Source organism: Hipposideros armiger, unplaced genomic scaffold, assembly GCF_001890085.2.
Source record: "Hipposideros armiger isolate ML-2016 unplaced genomic scaffold, ASM189008v1 scaffold_55, whole genome shotgun sequence".
Lineage (NCBI taxonomy): Eukaryota > Metazoa > Chordata > Mammalia > Chiroptera > Hipposideridae > Hipposideros > Hipposideros armiger.
Genome location: NW_017731405.1, coordinates 460,137 through 476,630, shown reverse-complemented (window position 1 = coordinate 476,630; position 16,494 = coordinate 460,137). Strand labels below are relative to the sequence as shown.

The window sequence follows — 16,494 nt, the reverse complement described above, 5'->3', positions numbered from 1 at the left end:
GGTGGGTAAGCATTGTAAATGGAGTAACACCATGAACACAGAGGAGGAGGAGGTATAAGAAAATTTCAGAGAAGAGTGTTGCAGAGTCTGAGACAGGGGGCCAATGGCAATTGAGGGGCAGCCAAAGCCAGCCATCTCTTGGAGGGCAGTCTAGGGAGACTATCATGACAAACACCACTAGCAGTTGAAAATGACCACACCTAGGCTCCCTTGATTGTATTGGAGTCCTGATTACAGATAATGTTTATTGAGCACTAACTACATGCCAGACACTTCAGCATTTAATTCCCCTAAGCATTTAATGTAACTAATTTAATCCCCACAAACAACTGTACTAGGTACGTTCTATCATTACCCCTGGTTTACAGATGAAGAAAACACAGCACAGTAGGCTGACATTTTTTGTGATCTCTCCATATTCCATGACCTGTTTTCATTTTATGGCCCTGACTCATGTTCCCACAATATATTTAGTAGATAGTGAATTACACAGTTAAAACAGATATGTACCATGTTGGGGTAGGGTAGAGTTGGGTACCTTGAAATCAGGTCAGCTAAAAATCAAAGAGCAAAGGATTTTGAACTTTTTTTTCCCCCTGCAGGTATAAGGAATTTACTGAGATTTTTGAGCAGGGAGTGGCATGATGAATATTTTTTGTACAACTGATCTGGAAAGATGGGCAGGATGAATTGAGGGTAGGTGAGGGTAGGAGGTAAATGTGATACCAGCCGACCAGTTAGGAAGCTAATGCAATAATCTACAGATGACGTGATAAAAAGCTAGGTCAGGCTCTTTTTCATGGCACTTTGGAGGCAATCAGCTGTTTCAGGATGAAGCTGAACATCTCTTTCCCAGTCACTAGCTGCCAGAAACTCATTGAAGTAGGTGATGAATGCAAACTTTGTACCTTTCATGAGAAGCATATGGCCACAGAAGTTGCTGTTGATGCTCTGGGTGAAGAAACGAAGGGTTATATGGTTTGAATCAGTGGTGGGAATGACAAAAAAATTTCCTCAAGAAGCAGGGCATCTTGACCCATGGTCATGTTCATTTGCTACTGATTAAGGGGCATTCCTGTTGTAGACCAAGGCGGACTGGAGAAAGAAAGCGCAAATCTGTGTGGAGTTGCATTGTGGAGGCCAATCTGAGTGTTCTCAATGGGCATTATAAAACAGAGAAAGATATTCCTGCTCTCAGTCTGCCAATGTGCTGTGAGAAAGCCACTGAACAAAGAAGGAACCTAGGACCAAAGCACCCAAGATTCAGAGTCTTGTTATTCCATGCATCCTGAGACACAAACATCGCCACATTGCTCTGAAGAAACAGCATACTAAGAAAAATAAGGACAAGGCCTCAGAATATGCCAAACTTTTGGCCAAGAGAATGAAGGAAGCCAAAGAAAAATGCCAGGAACAGATTGCTGAGAGACGCAGTCTGTCCTCTCTGGGAGCTTCTATCTCTGAGTCTGAGTCCTGTCAAAAACGAGATTTTCTAAGAGAAACAAATAAGATCAGACATCAAAAAATACAAAAAATAAATAAGTCCTGGTGGTTATAGTAGTAACAGAGAGGGCACAGATGCAGGAGTCATTATGAAGGCCTGGTGACTAGAGCGTGAGCGTGAGTGACTGAGCGGGCCACAGGAGGTCTGCGGGATAATCCTGCTAAGGAGAGGTGAGGAATTTCACCTTAGCTTTTTTTTTTGAGTTTGGGGATATTGATTTATTTCAGCCTGGGATGTGTAATTGTATTTGACAATTTTAAAACTTTATTTTCAATACTTTTTTTTTTGAGATGGGCGGCAGTATTTATCTCTATATTTAAATTTCACATTAATCCTTTACCTGGTAGAATTATATTGACTTATTATAATAAATAATATAATGTTATTTTTATTATAAATATATAATTATTAATGTTATTTTTTTACTGTAGGTTAGACCAGGATGAAGAGGGCAAGACCAAGCAGAAATGTATCATATCTGACCCCTCCTTTTCCATGGTAACAGTTCAACGGGAAGATAGTGGAATAACCTGGGAGACGAATTCAAGTCGGTCTTCCACTCCTTGGGCTTCGGAGGAAAGTCAGACTTCTGGCGTGTGTAGTATGGAAGGGTCGACTATGAATTCTTCTGCAGGGAATGTTTCCTTTATCGTGGATGAAGTTAAAAAGGTTCGGAAAAGAAGGCCTAAGTCAAAGCATGGCTCACCATTGTTGCGTCGGAAAGGCAACAAAAAAAGAAATTCTCTTGAATCCCAAGATGTTCCAGCAAACAAAAAAGATAATCCTTTAATTTCTGAAAGCCAGGCACTAAATATCCAGAAAGATAAGTCACCGATTGGCAATTATGATAAAATGAGAAAAAAGACCACTTCAAATATACCTCCTATTACTGGAGCAATATACAAAGAACACAAGCCATTAGTGTTACGGCCAGTCTACATAGGAACAGTACAATATAAAATTAAGATGTTTAATTCAGTAAAAGAAGAATTGATTCCTCTACAATTTTATGGAACATTGCCAAAGGGTTACGTAATTAAAGAAATACATTATAGGAAGGGGAAAGAATCATCCATTAGTCTAGAGCCAGATTTGGGCAATCATGATTCTAATATAGTTTCCAGAGCAGGCAAATTAGTCGCCCAAAGCATAGAAGATGATAAAGGAAAAGAGCTTGCTTCACCTTGGGGAGGTGTACGCTCCAAAGGATCAAAGTCCCTCACCTCCTCATTGATTCGTGAAGATAAAAAGAAAAATTATGTTGGTTCTCCTCTAAAGGCTGCATCTGCCACCAAGCACACAGTTTCCTCTTATTCAAGTAATGACACAGCAGAACAAAAAGCACAGCTCAACCCTCCACAGTCAGTGCCACAGCAGCCAGCCGATGAAGCCAAACCCCGGGAAATGGAGCCTTCTTCTCTTACTCCCGCTACATTTGCAACTACGTTCCTGGAAACAGCAAAGGAAGAATTTGAGCCTGATTCTCAAGAAACTGTAACTTCAGAGCATGAATCTTCAGTCACACCATCTTTAGTGGATAACATAAAGAAGGAAGAAGACATCTATTCCGCTGACCATTCCATTTCACTGGAGGCAAAGAAGGATTCTATGGAAACAGGTTCGCCAGGTCTGGCAGCATCTATCCAGGAAGATTTTGGCCCAGAGAGAGAAGAACTGGACCTGACGTCACTAGAAAGGGCAGAACCAGTTTCTGAACAACTGATCCCTCCTCAGCTCGATGTCAAAGGAGAGAAGGAAGAAAGCATGCCTGAGCCATCCATTTCTCCTTCTGAGCCACTAGTGTTAGAGGAAGTAGAGAAAGAAGGAATAGAAACTTCTCTACCAACAGCTGCTACCCCTGAACCTGAAGATTCTAATTTAGTGGAAGAAGAGGTCATAGAACTTGATTACCCAGAAAGTCCATCAGTTTCTGAGGAGTCCTTCTCACCACGTTTGGCCCCTGAGGTGGAGCAGAAAGAAGAGGAGACCATTCCACCATTACGGATAACATCCACACCTGAACAGGTTGCTTTGTCTGACGAAGAACGAGAGGAAAATGAGTCTGTCTCTACTGATTCTGCTTTCCTATCAGAGTATTCAGTCCCACAGGATATGAACCATGAACTAGAGAAGGAAGAAATTGAGCCAGTTTCTCCATTCACTGTACCTGAACATGCAGTTTTGTCAGAAGAGGAGAATGAGGAATTTGAGGCTCAGTCCCCAGCTTCGGCCTCTGCATCTGAAAACTCTTTCTCATCCTCCATAACTGAGAAGACTCCTGAGTGCCAGTCACCGCTGTTTTCAACAGTTACATCGGAACACGTGGTCCTGTCCAGAGAAGAAGCCTCAGAAAGTGGGCGTGACACAACAGATTCCACATCTGCTTCTGAATATTCAGTTCCATCACAGGCAACAAAAGAGCCACTGAAGAAAACTGACCACAAGCCTCCATTAAAATCAAAAGCTGTTTCTGAGCACATGATTCTGTCAGAAGAAGAGGAGGAAGACACTGGGCCATATTCCCCAGAGGTGGCCCCTGTGTCTGAACACTCTCTCCCCTCACGCACACCTGAGATGACTTCTGAGCGCCAATCACCACCGCTTTCAACGGCTGCATCGGATCATGCAGTGCTATCAGAAGAGGACCTAGGAAGTGAGCGTTTCACGCCAGATTCAACACTGACTTCCCAATATGCAGTTCCACCAAAAGTAACACAGGAATTTAAAAAGAAAATAATTGATGATGTGTCCCCATTAAAATCAAAAGCTGTTTCTGAGCACATGATTCTGTCAGAAGAGGAGGAAGACACTGGGTCATATTCCCCAGAGGTGGCTTCTGTGTCTGAACACTCTCTCCCCCCACGCACAACTGAGATGACTCCTGAATACCAAGCCCCACCACTTTCAGCCACCCCTTCTGAATCTGTGGTCCCATCAGCAGAAGAGACAGTAGAAATGGAGCGGTACACACCCTCTTCCACCTCTGTTTCTGAATTTTCAGTACCACCATGTGCAACACCGGAATCACAGGAGGAAGAAATTGGCCACAGAGCTCCTTTAAATCTAAAGGGTCCCTCCTCACCCGTGAGTTTCTCAGAAGAAGAGCAAGAAGACATTGGACCTTTTTCTCCAGACTCTGCATTTATGTCAGAATTTTCATTCTCACCCTATGCAACTCAGGAAACAGAGAAAAGAGAATTTGAGTCCGATTCTCCAATATGTTTAACATCACCATCTGACCACACTATTTTGTCAGATGAAGACACTGAAGAAGCTGAACTTTTTTCTCCAGACTCAGCATCACAAAGTTCACTCCCACCCTATAAAATCCCAGAAACAAAGAAAACTGAAATTGAGCCTGATTTACTGTTAACTGCAATATCTGCTCCAGGATATTTCTGCTTTTCAGAAGCCAATGAGGAAGAAGTTGAATCAACAGCTTCTACACCTGTACCTGAGCATCTCAGTTCATCACAGAAGCAACAAGATGAACCTTCCCATCTGACGTCTGCACCTGAAGACTTGAGTCTGTCACCTGCAACAAATAAAGCAGAGGCAGCAGATGCTCCAACAACTTCAGCGTCTGTATCTGAATATCTCCTTTTAGCACAGAAGCAGGAAACTCAAGCATTTTTAGAACCTAAGTCTGAAAATTTGATTCCACCATATTTAACCAGTGAATCAGGGAAGGGAGAAACTAAGACTAGTTCATCAGTAGCTACAACACCTGTTTCTTTACCTGCGCAACCATCCACAGTAAAGGAAGAAACCAAACCTGTTTTGCCTACATCTCAGGATTCAGTTTCACTTGATTCGGTCCATGCACTTAAGAAAGAACAAGAACCCAAAGCATTGCTCACTCCAAAAGCTGCAAATGAACAGATGGCTTCGTTAAAAGTTAAAAGTAAGGAAGAAATTGTGCCCGACTCTCAAGAAGCTACAGTACATGTATCACAGGATCAAGAAATGGAGCCTCAGCCTCCAAATGTTCCAGGATCTGGGATGAAATATTCAGTTCTGCCTGACTTGGTAGATGAGCCAAAGAAGGATGTCAAGCCCAATTTAGCTCCAACTGTGACATCTGAACTAGAACAGAGAAAGTTGTCAGGGAACGAGCCTGAAGTAATAAAGCCATATTCACCTGTAAAAGAAACATCTCCATCTGGACCTGAGATTTTATCAGTAGTGAAAACAGAAGTGACACATGATTCTAAAATAACTGGTACACCTAAAGTGCTGCACTCACCTTCACTGGAAGTGGAAAAGGGAGTTGAACATAGACCATCTGTACCAGAATTTTCAGCTTTGTCTGAAAAAATAAAGAAAGAAATTGAACCCAGTTCTTCAATAACCACAACATCTGTAACTAAGCATGATTCAAGCTTAACCAAATTAGCAAAAGAAGAAATCCCAACAGAGTTATCTCTTACCACTTCTACGGAACATCCAGCCTTAACAAAAGTAGGAAAGAGTGAATTAGAAAGTGGTTTGCCACCCCTGGTAACATCTATAGATGAGCATTCACTTCTTAAAGAAGAAGAAAAGGTAGCAATTAAAGCTATTTCTTCTCCCACTGAAACTGCTGCATCCAAACATCCAGCTTGGTCTGAAGCAGAGAAGGAAATTAAATTTGATTCACCTCCAAGCATATCCTCTATACCAGAGCATCCTATTTTGTCAAAGGCAAAAACTGAAGACGTTCCACTTGGCTTGCCAAAAACCCAAACACTGTCTTCTCAGCAGGCAGATGCATCTAAGGAAGCACGGGTAGAAAATGAACAAGGTCTTTCATTTTCTACAGCCCTCAACTCTGAGCGTTTGGTTTTATCACAGAAAAAGAATTCTGTGTCTGCCTCAGAGGTGTCAGGGCCTGAACATGTGCTTTCACCCAACCTAGGTGATGAGATACAGAAAAAAGAAAATGAACTTCTTTTCTCACAAAACGTGTCACCTGCTCCCAAACATATAGTTCCAAAAGGCAAAAATGAGAAGATGGCAAGTTCTTCTCTCGAGCTGGACAATTTAGAGCCAGATGACTTAGCTCTGACATTACCAACCTTGGATCATGATAAGAACAAACAGGCAATTGAGATATCTTCTACAGCTCAGGGAGATTTCCCATCAGAAAAACAAGATCTTGGTCTGACAGAGCTCTCTTTGGGACCAGAGAAGAGAGACAAGCCACACCAAGTATCAGAATTACCAAATACTGGGTTGGAATTCACTAGTGGTTTAGGTAGGCAAAGTGGATCTATAGATACCAAACAAATACAATCTCCTACAACTGAAACAGGGGATTCTGTCTTAGAAAAGAGCTTTGCTGAGCTTAGGAGCAGAGAAGAAGGAAAAGAAGAAAACAGGGAACTTCATGGGTCAACTATAGTGCCTGAAATCCCAGAGGTTTCCTCATTCTTTAAGGAGGAACCTGAGAATCAAGAAATTCAATCTATCTCTCCTAAGGTAGTCAGCTTAGAATCAAAAAAACCATTTACTTCTCTAGTTGAAGGAGACAACCAAGAAGAACTTCAGCCATATACTTTTGCTTTAAAAGGATTATCAGAAGAGTTGAACCATTCAGCTGATTTTGAAAGGGGGGAAAAACAAGAAATAAGCTTATTATCGCCAACAGGAAATTTGAAGGCACAAGAAACAGGAGATACTGTAACTACACTAAATGAAGAAACAGACCAACCAGATTCATTCCCTGTACCCCTGAGTATAACCAAACCATCAGAGATTGCTTCTTCTGACCTCCTCATAGAACAAGAGAAGCCTGAAAAAACACTTCATTCCGATCAGGCTGTTCAGTTACCTGATGAAAGCACATCTTTTGTGGATAAAAAAGAGCTGGGTATTAAACAACTTTCAATTATGAAAGATAATTTGCCTTTGGAAGAATCAAAATCATTTATGACAATTGAGTCTGCAGATGTTAAAGAAACACAAATGAAAGAGGCCCTGATTTCTCCAAAGGATGAAAACTGGATGCCGGAAAAGCCAGAAAGTGATTTGGCAAGTCATCATGAAGAAAGAGCACTGGGACCTATGCCGCTGGCTTCCTCCAGCATCAGGGATCTGAGGGAAGGGCAGCTCAAAGCTACTCTGTCAGACAAAGACCATACTTATGAAATCGGAAAGCAGGTTCTGCCACATTCTGCTGAAAAACCTCATTTATCAGTACAAGAACCAGTATCTAGTCTTGATATCTCCAGTGGTGATGTAGAGACCGTATCAGCGAAAACTCCTGAAGAAATAAAGCTGGCCCCCAAACCAAAATCTTTAGTTCCCGCTGGGAATGTACAGAGAAGTGAAGCAGAGAGGAAGCAGATACTTTCTTTCGTGGAAAGTAGTTCAATATTGGAGAAAGCAAGCACAGAATTTTCTAGGCCTAGCAAAGAAGACAACCGGGAAGAAACCAAACTACCTTCTGAGAGAATCCTCCAGAAACCAGTGTCTGGCCCATCAGCGGAACAGGTCAAATCAGAAATGATTCTCTCCCCTGCCAAAGAAGCCCATTTCCTGGCAGAAGATATAGAACCTGCTGCGCTGGGCAATAGAAAAGAAGCACACAGGAGTATATCTCCTTTACCTGGAGAGAAGCCATTAGAAGAATCAAAAATGATTCAGTCAAAGGTTGTAGAGGATGCTAATGAGAGAGGGAAACCAACATCTGAAGTGAAAATACCCACACAAATAAAACCTCTCTCCTCAATCCAAGAAAAGGAAGCACTTCAACCCCCAGAATCATCTGAGGTGACACAAAAGCTGCCTAAGCAGCCAAAGACAGTTAAACCAGGACTTTCTGAGGAAAAGGGAAAGAAAGGAATTTCATCTTTTACGTCGTGGATGTCCAATTTGTTTTTTAGATCAAGCACTACAGATAAAGTTGCTGAAAAAGAAGATTTAGAAACTCAGCCAAGTCCATCTGAAGAAAAAGCAGTGACTGTGACAGAGCCTAAATGTATAGCTCCAGATGACTTTAATGCAACTGAGAAAGCAGCTGACCATCTGTTGCCAGAGACAAAACTTACACCTGCTGAAGAATCCAGAGGTGCTTTGGTTAAATCTGGTGAAGGCCAAGACTTTAAAGAAAAACCTACACTTTTATCAAATGTAGATTTACAACAGCCAAAATCCAAATTTGAAGTGTCCAGTGAAGATCATGGCAAAAAAGAAACCCTAGACTATTCAGAAGAAATGGACCTAAACTCAGTAGTTACTCCTGCTGGTGAGGAACATCTTGGAATTCAATCTTCTTCTCCCACGGGTGAGAAATCCATTATGGAAGAAGCCAAAAACGCTGTTCCTCTTCATGTCACTGATAGTAAAAGAGCCCAGAAGCCAGAAATCTCTCTTCCATCTAAATGGAATATTTCTATTGTTGAGGAAGAGCCAAGAACTTATCAAAAAGAAAAATCACTCTTTTCATTTGATGCAGTAGATAAGGTGCCACAGCAGCCCAAATCAGCTTCACCTAGCTTCACAAGTAAAAGTACCATGAAGCTATCAGAGAAGCCAGAGCCAATACTTTTGCCCGTAGAAGACTATAAAGGCAGTCTAATCGATCGTGGTGAAGACGGACTAAAGAAAGAAATGTCCAAACCTACTTCCTTGAACATTTCTGAAGAGGAAATAAAACTCAGGCCTGTTAGCCCAACTGAGGAGAAAGAGAACTGGGAAAAAGGATCATATTTTTTGGCAGAAAAGATGATGCTGGCAGAAAAACAAGAAACTGTGGCCCCATTAGAGCTAGGAGATAATAATGAAATTGGAAAGGCACAAATTACACATAGATCTAGCCCTCTTAAATCGGAAGAATCAAAAGCTGCTGCTGTGCTGCAGCAAGTTTATCACAATGAAGACCACAAAGAAAGACACAAAATTATTGAGGAGGAGAAAGGAGAAGAAAAAGCAAAGCAGTCACAGGTATTTTCAGAAGGAGAAAAGCAGCAGGAAATTCAGCCTCGTTCTGTGAAGGTAGCCAGGTCTATACCTGAAGAATCAGATAGTTCTTTAAGCAATTCTTTGGGTAAAACTCCACCATTTTCATTAGTTAAAACTATGTCAATTACTGAAAAATCAGAAAGTCACAGTAAAGAAAAGGGACAGATCACAGTGTCAGAGCTGTCCAAAGGTGGTTCAATAGATATCACAAAAGAAAGGATGAAACAAGGATCTCCATCTAAAGAACCCGAAAGGATTTTAGATCGTCCTGTGGATGAAACAAAGACCTTAGAAACACCGTCATATTTGTTATCTGCGAAACCACAAACACTTGATTCAGGGGCTTCTCCAGAAATTAGTACAGTAATGAGCAAAGAAATTAGTACAGTGAAGAGAGAAGAATTGACTCCAGATAGGCCTACAGTCCATACTATTCAAACATCTAAAGAGCAAATAGCCGAAACGCCTGTTCTTTCAAAGCACCACTTGGAGGCTATAGAATCAGTTTCTGTGAAGGAACCACCCTCTTTAGCAAGCAGCAATTATGCGCAATTCATAAGAAATGCATCAACAACCAATGCCGATAAAATCAGTGCCGATACTAGAGAAATATCCAAGGAGCCTGAAGAAGGTGAAGAATTTAAAATGACTAGCAAGCCAGCTGGACTTTCCGAAGATCAAAAAAGTGCCTTCAGTATCATTTCTGAAGGCTGTGAGATATTGAATATTCATGCTCCTGCATTTATTTCTTCAGTGGATCAGGAAGAAAGTGAACAAATGCAAGATAAGTTAGAATATCTGGAAGAGAAGGCCTCATTTAAAACTCTACCTCTGCACGATAGTGAGGCAGTTGCTTACCATACAACATTAAAGGGTAACTTAGAAGATTCTGATAAAAAAGTTACATCATTGAAAGAAAATAACCAAAAGGAAACTCATAAAACAAAAGAGATATCCACAGATTCAGAACCTGGTGATTTGGCCTTTAATCAGCCCACAATTCCCAGTGAAGAAGATTATTTTGAAAAATATACATTGATTGATTATAATATCTCCCCAGATCCAGAAAAACAGAAAGTTCTATCGAAATTAAATGTTGAAGCGGAACTCTCAAAGGACATTCCCAAAGAAACGACCTCTTTCCCAGAAAGTTCAGAGGAAAGTGCCCTGGAATGTGGGTATGACTTGGTGGAATTAGATGAAAGTTTTTATGGACCAGAAAAGGACTACAACAAGTTATCTCACCTAGAGACCCAAAAGTCTTTGGTTATCCAAAAATCATCTGACAGAGATGCTCCAGAGAGTGCAAACAGAGATGTGGACTCAAAGTCACCTGGGATGCCTTTATTTGATGCAGAGGAAGGAGTTTTGTCACGAACCCAGATATTTCCTACCACTGCTAAACCCATTAACCCTGAACTTCTGGAGGAGCCACCTGCGCTTGGATTTTTATACAAGGATCTGTATGAAGAAGCAGTTGGAGAGAAAAAGAAGGAAGGAGAGACAGCTTCTGAAGGTGACAGCATGAATTCTGAGGCATCGTTTCCAAGCAGAAAGTCTGATACTGATGATGGAACGGGAATATATTTTGAGAAGTACATACTCAAAGATGACATTCTCCATGACACATCTGTAACTGAAAAGGACCAATGCCAAGGTCTAGAAGAAAAAACAGTTGGTAAGGATGATTCATACCAGCCAATGGCAGCAGAAGGGGAAGTTTGGGGGAGGTTTGGAACCGTTCTTGGGGAAAAGAGTGTGGAAGAGGAACAGAAAGCTGCTTACAGGGAAGGAGAACCAGGAGGCCATGTGGAGACCTTTGACAATGTAGCTACGCATGAGAAAGCTCCCATTACTGAGGAAGTCAGAGTGGTTACCCAGAAGGTAAGCTACGCAGTTCCATTTGAAGACACCCATCATGTTCTGGAGAGAGTAGATGAAGCAAGTAATCAGAGTAATGAAGCAGTCAGTGCAAATCCCGAGGTCAATGTGAATGTCCCAATACAAGTGTCCTTCCCAGAGGAAGAATTTGCATCTGGTGCTGCTTGTGTTCAGGAAACGCTGCAAGAAGCACCTACCGTAATGGTCTCACCTGAGCCAAGTGAAGCTAGGCTCCGCAATAGCCCTATTCAGGATGAGTATGAATTTGCCGAATCCATGAATTATGAAGTGGTTACTCAAGACACTTTATCGGAAGAACTGTTTTCAGAATCTACCCCTGAAGATGTGTCATCTCAAGGAAAGGAATCCTTTGAACACATCAGTGAAAATGAATTTGTAAGTGAGGTGGAGCAAAGTATGTCTGCTGAACAGAAAGAGTTGGACAGAAAGAGGACAGAAGAGGACCAGCTATCATCAGAGTTAGTTGCTGAGAAGGAACAAAAGGAACCGAAAAAGTCGCAGGTTGACTCATATTGCTACACTTGCAAAAGCCCAATTTCTGCTGTTGACAAGATGTTTGACACCCACAAAGACCATGAGGTTTCAACGCTTGATACAGCTATAAGTGCTGTAAAGGTAAATACATTAATTTTTTTCAATTTTCTCAATTTAAAAAATGACCAATATTTAATACATTCATTTTTAGGCATAATAGTCTGAAGAAAACTAAGACTATTTCACCAGGCATTTAGTTAAGATCAGTTGACAAACATTTATTGGATATACACTATGTGCCAAGTATTTTTCTAGGTTCTGGGAATACCAGGATAAATAATAGAGGGTTGGTTAATACCTTTGAGGGGTCTTATCTTACAGCAGTAGCCCTTAACATTATCCATAAAAGCCAAATAATTTAAAATTTTAAAATATACTTTTGAGCATAAAAAAATTTGTTTTCTATTACCTACAATATCATCCTTTAAAAATACATATTTCTATTTCATTGAGCAATTCAACTGCAAGTTTTACAAAAAAATACAGTAAGACATTTTAAATTTCAGTTTCCTCCATATTTCCTCTCTATTTATCAAATTGATGTTAGAAATGGAAAACCTTTGCATTCTCTCTGGCTATGTCTATAGACTCCCAATGTTAAAAAGTTAGTTACAACACATATCCTTATGGATGTGATTATAAATACTCCACTTCCCCAGAGATACTACTGGAAATCAGCCATTTAGTCTCTGAGATTCCCTTCTACCTTTCAATAGCCTTCTGACTGAATCACCTATTCTTGTCTCTTCAATCTATCTTCCATACAGTAGCCAGAATGATCTAAAAATGCAAATAATAACAAGAATTGAGTACTTTGTGCCAGGCAATGTGTTAAGTTCTTTATACACAAGATGTCTTTTAACCCTTATAACAACCTTGTCATTGTCATCAATTTGCAGATAATGAAATGGGCACAGATAGTTTAAGTGATTTGCCCAAGGTCATGGAAGACAGAATTAGGATTGGTACCCAGGTCTGTCTGACATCAGAGCTCATGCTCTTGGTTGTATATTCATGTTGCTGAGCTCAGTGACTTGCTAATGGTAGTGATTTTCAATATGATTATTCAGTTAGATTTGCAATATGATTATTCAGTTAGGTCACTGTTATATAATTGCAAGGCTCATTTTGGCTTAATAGGAAAACATTAGAAGCTTGATATTTTTTTTCCCTAGAAAATTAATCCTTCCTCACTTGTCTGATATTGATTCTATTTCTCCAGGGTGAAATTTTGTTGTGATTTTACATGGTAAAGTTTTGGGGCAGGGAATGGAATGATTTCATTTATGAATTCTCAGTTATTAGGATGTATGAACAGCACTGATATGTGCCCCATTCTTTGATTTTGTTTTGTTTTGTTCACTTGGTTTTGTTAAGTAACAACTGCTGGGCACTGTCAGCACAAAGACTAGGTTTTTTTCAGTCTTATTTTTCAGTCTTTCAATTATGTTTTGTTTCTTTCTCTGAGTTTTAGAAATTAAAAATCATGTCTAAATATTAATTTAAAACAAATTTCAAAAGCAGGGAGATGTGATGTCCTCTGTTTTCAAACCATTTAAAAATTCCCCCCCCCCGATCTTCACTAAACAGTATGAGAAAGCAGAAAAAACAGTTGACTAAAGCCCAAAAGGCTTGCTGTGTTTCATTAAGTCAATTGTGAAGATGAAGAGTTGGTTGGCCATTTTTTAAAATTAAAAATCTATTTTAAAAGTTGAAACTTGAGAATTCTCCAGCATCTTGTGAGTAGGCCATTTCTGATTATTCAGGACCTGGTGACTGCTTTTATAGACTATCCAGGTACTTGCTTCTTCCCCCACTTCATCTCCATGTGGTTAATTATCTTTGGTCTATAACTTATTTTATTTCTTCAGCCTCTCCCTTCTTTCTCAATATGTATTGACCTCCCATTCCATGTCATGAACTATGCTAATCATTGGGAATGAAAACAAAAATAAAGGAAGATGGATTTTTAGCTCCCCCAAATTAGTACACTGCGGTGGAAGCAGTGTTCTGAGAAATGAACCTTTTGGAGTGAGTGGAATGGTGGCATGGGACTGGGAAGGTTAGGGGAGGTGTCTTAGAAAGGTGAAGCTTGGGTGAGCCGTAAATAAGATAGAGCTCCTCCAGCAAACAAGGGCAGCAGGGACGTGATAGAGAGAATAACGTATGAAAAGCCATATAGGTGAGAGAGAGTCCAAGGAAAGATGGGGCTCATGTGATCGGGGTTGTGGAGAAGAGGCAGGGGCTAGAGAGGGAAGCAGAGGCCAGATCCTGAAGGGGCATCCATCAGTGTAATTTCTCCATCGTTCTGTGGTGGTGAATCCGGCAGTCGAAGCTCTGTTATTCTGTGTTATTACTTGTTAAGTTTAGCAGGATAGATTATAGCTATGTTTATAACTATGGATAAAGCAGGCACCATCTTCCCACATCACCCAAACATTTTCTAGTTGGCTGTCCTTGAGTATTTTAACCTTTTGAGGATCATTAGAAGCTTTAGGTCTCGTTAGTAGATAGTTTCCATGTTAGATTTCTGGTCTGGTGACACTGATCACCTCTCAGGGTCAGGTGCTCCAGGCTCACCTGGGGCCATTGGCACAAATGTGAGGAGACTACTCAGATATGTTGGACCCATTCAGCAAAAAACCTACTATTAGAAGAAAGACAATATATAAAAATCAAAGGCTTACTAAGGAGAAATAATTCAAATCCATAGTCCACTAAAACAAATATGCTTTGAACTCATCAACTTACTAAGAAGTCCTTCGTCTTGTATGAGAAAATAAATTGTCTTCCCATTGCTCTCACTCACAAACCTCCTAATTGTTTATCACACACCTTCAGGCAATTTAGATGAAGCAGCAGTGAACATAGTAAATCTACCAGCCATACCAAATTTATAAGGAAATTGGACCTCAGTGTTTGAAGTTCTTTTCTCAAATGTCATGTACTAATGATATGTTAATTCCTTCCTTCAGGCTCAGTTAGCAGAATTTCTGGAAAATTTACAAGAAAAGTCCTTGAGGATTGAAGCCTTTGTTAGTGAGATAGAATCTTTTTTTAACACCATTGAGGTAAGTTACCATATTCCTTTTACTTTAATTTGTTTATTGCATCACAAGTAAATGATTCTGAGCTAAAAGGATCTGAATTGGGGTTTGTGTGTGCATGTGTGGTTTGCCATTGTTTGCTTTGTTCCATTAAAAGTGAAGGTCTTTAAAGTCTTCCATCTGTGTATAATCAGTGAGACTACTTTCTTTCAAGAAATTTTTTTTTTGGAGAACAGTGTGTTTTTCCAGGACCCATCAGCTCCAAGTCAAGTAGTTGTCTTCAATCTGGTTGTGGAGGGCACAGCTCCTTGGCCCATGTGGGAATCGAATCGGCAACCTTGGTGATATGAGCCTGCGCTCTAACCACCTGAGCTAACCGGCCTCAATGAGACTATTTAAGGATAAATGACTTGCTCTTAAAAACACATAGATATTTATTGGGCACTTACTATGATAGGGTAACTGCTTTACATGCCTTATCCAATTTAATCTTCACAGTAATCATGAGATAGGTGTTATTATTGTTTCCATTTTATAGATAAGAAACTGAGACTTCGAGTTAAGTATATTACCCAAGTTCATAGTAAGTTTAGAGACAAGATTTGTATTCAGTTCTGAGTTCTTACTTGCTCTACCCTCCTGCCTTTTGCTGGGTTAGCTCTGTAGAAATGCTCTAAGACACTGCCCGGTGTCCCATGCCTAGGACAGATGAGTGTCTCTCACGGTACCATTGTTTTTGATGAGTTCATGCCCTCCTAGCTGCTGGCCCCTGCTCCCTCTGCAGTGAGGAGAGGGAATAGCCATGCTCCATCTGCATACAGAGATGGGCCAGGCATCCCCACTTGTCAATCAGGAATGGCAGAGGGCCCCTGCGGAAAGCTGGTGTACAGTTTCTTATCACTAGGGCAACTCCACATCCTAGTTTGCTTGTGAGAGGCCTGCTTAACTCTAGTTGTAGATCAATTAATACCTGCTAATTATTTTTAGTGCCCCTCCAAAGTATCCCTTTTAGACAGTTAATTATATGATCACCTTATCACTAGCCCTCTAGTGAGGACAGCCAGGCATCTGGATTTGTACATATGGGCAATGAAGTTTCTCCTAATGTGGCAAAGCTGCCCCTTCCCTTGGGAGCATTTATGCACATAGCACCCTTTCCAATATCCTGGCTGCTACCTCCCTCACTCTATGATTTCAGTGGAGTGGCGAAAATAGCACTAAACCCTCTCCGCTACCTGAAGGCCGTGGATCTCCATTCACGGTGATGTCATTTTCAAGTTTTGTCATGTGGGAATGCATGTGGGCAAGACTTCCATATAAATATCTTTTTTTGTGATTTTATTAACTGAATCCTTCTTGATGGTGCTCTTATAGTGAATTTTATTGCAAAGCTATCCATATCAAAGGGAGATTGGTGGGTTGAAAATTTAGACTGTGCACATAATCTGTGATTCTCTTATCAGGATGCCAGAGGTAATTCTTTAAATGGCTGGTGTTTCTTTAAAAACTAACTAAATAAAATTAAATTAAAAAAGACATGCTTTTCTCATTTCATTCAGAAGT

At 40.5% G+C, this 16,494-nt stretch overlaps 1 protein-coding gene across 1 annotated transcript in view; it reads left to right on the top strand.

The window, feature by feature from the left end:
* Nucleotides 1-16,494, top strand: part of CMYA5 (cardiomyopathy associated 5) — a 97,931-nt gene that overhangs the window by 36,253 nt on the left and 45,184 nt on the right. Inside the window, exons 2-3 of the mRNA XM_019640997.1 lie at nt 1,936-11,965; nt 14,860-14,955. Coding sequence (XP_019496542.1) covers nt 1,936-11,965; nt 14,860-14,955 — 10,126 coding nt within the window. The remainder of the gene's footprint in view (nt 1-1,935; nt 11,966-14,859; nt 14,956-16,494) is intronic.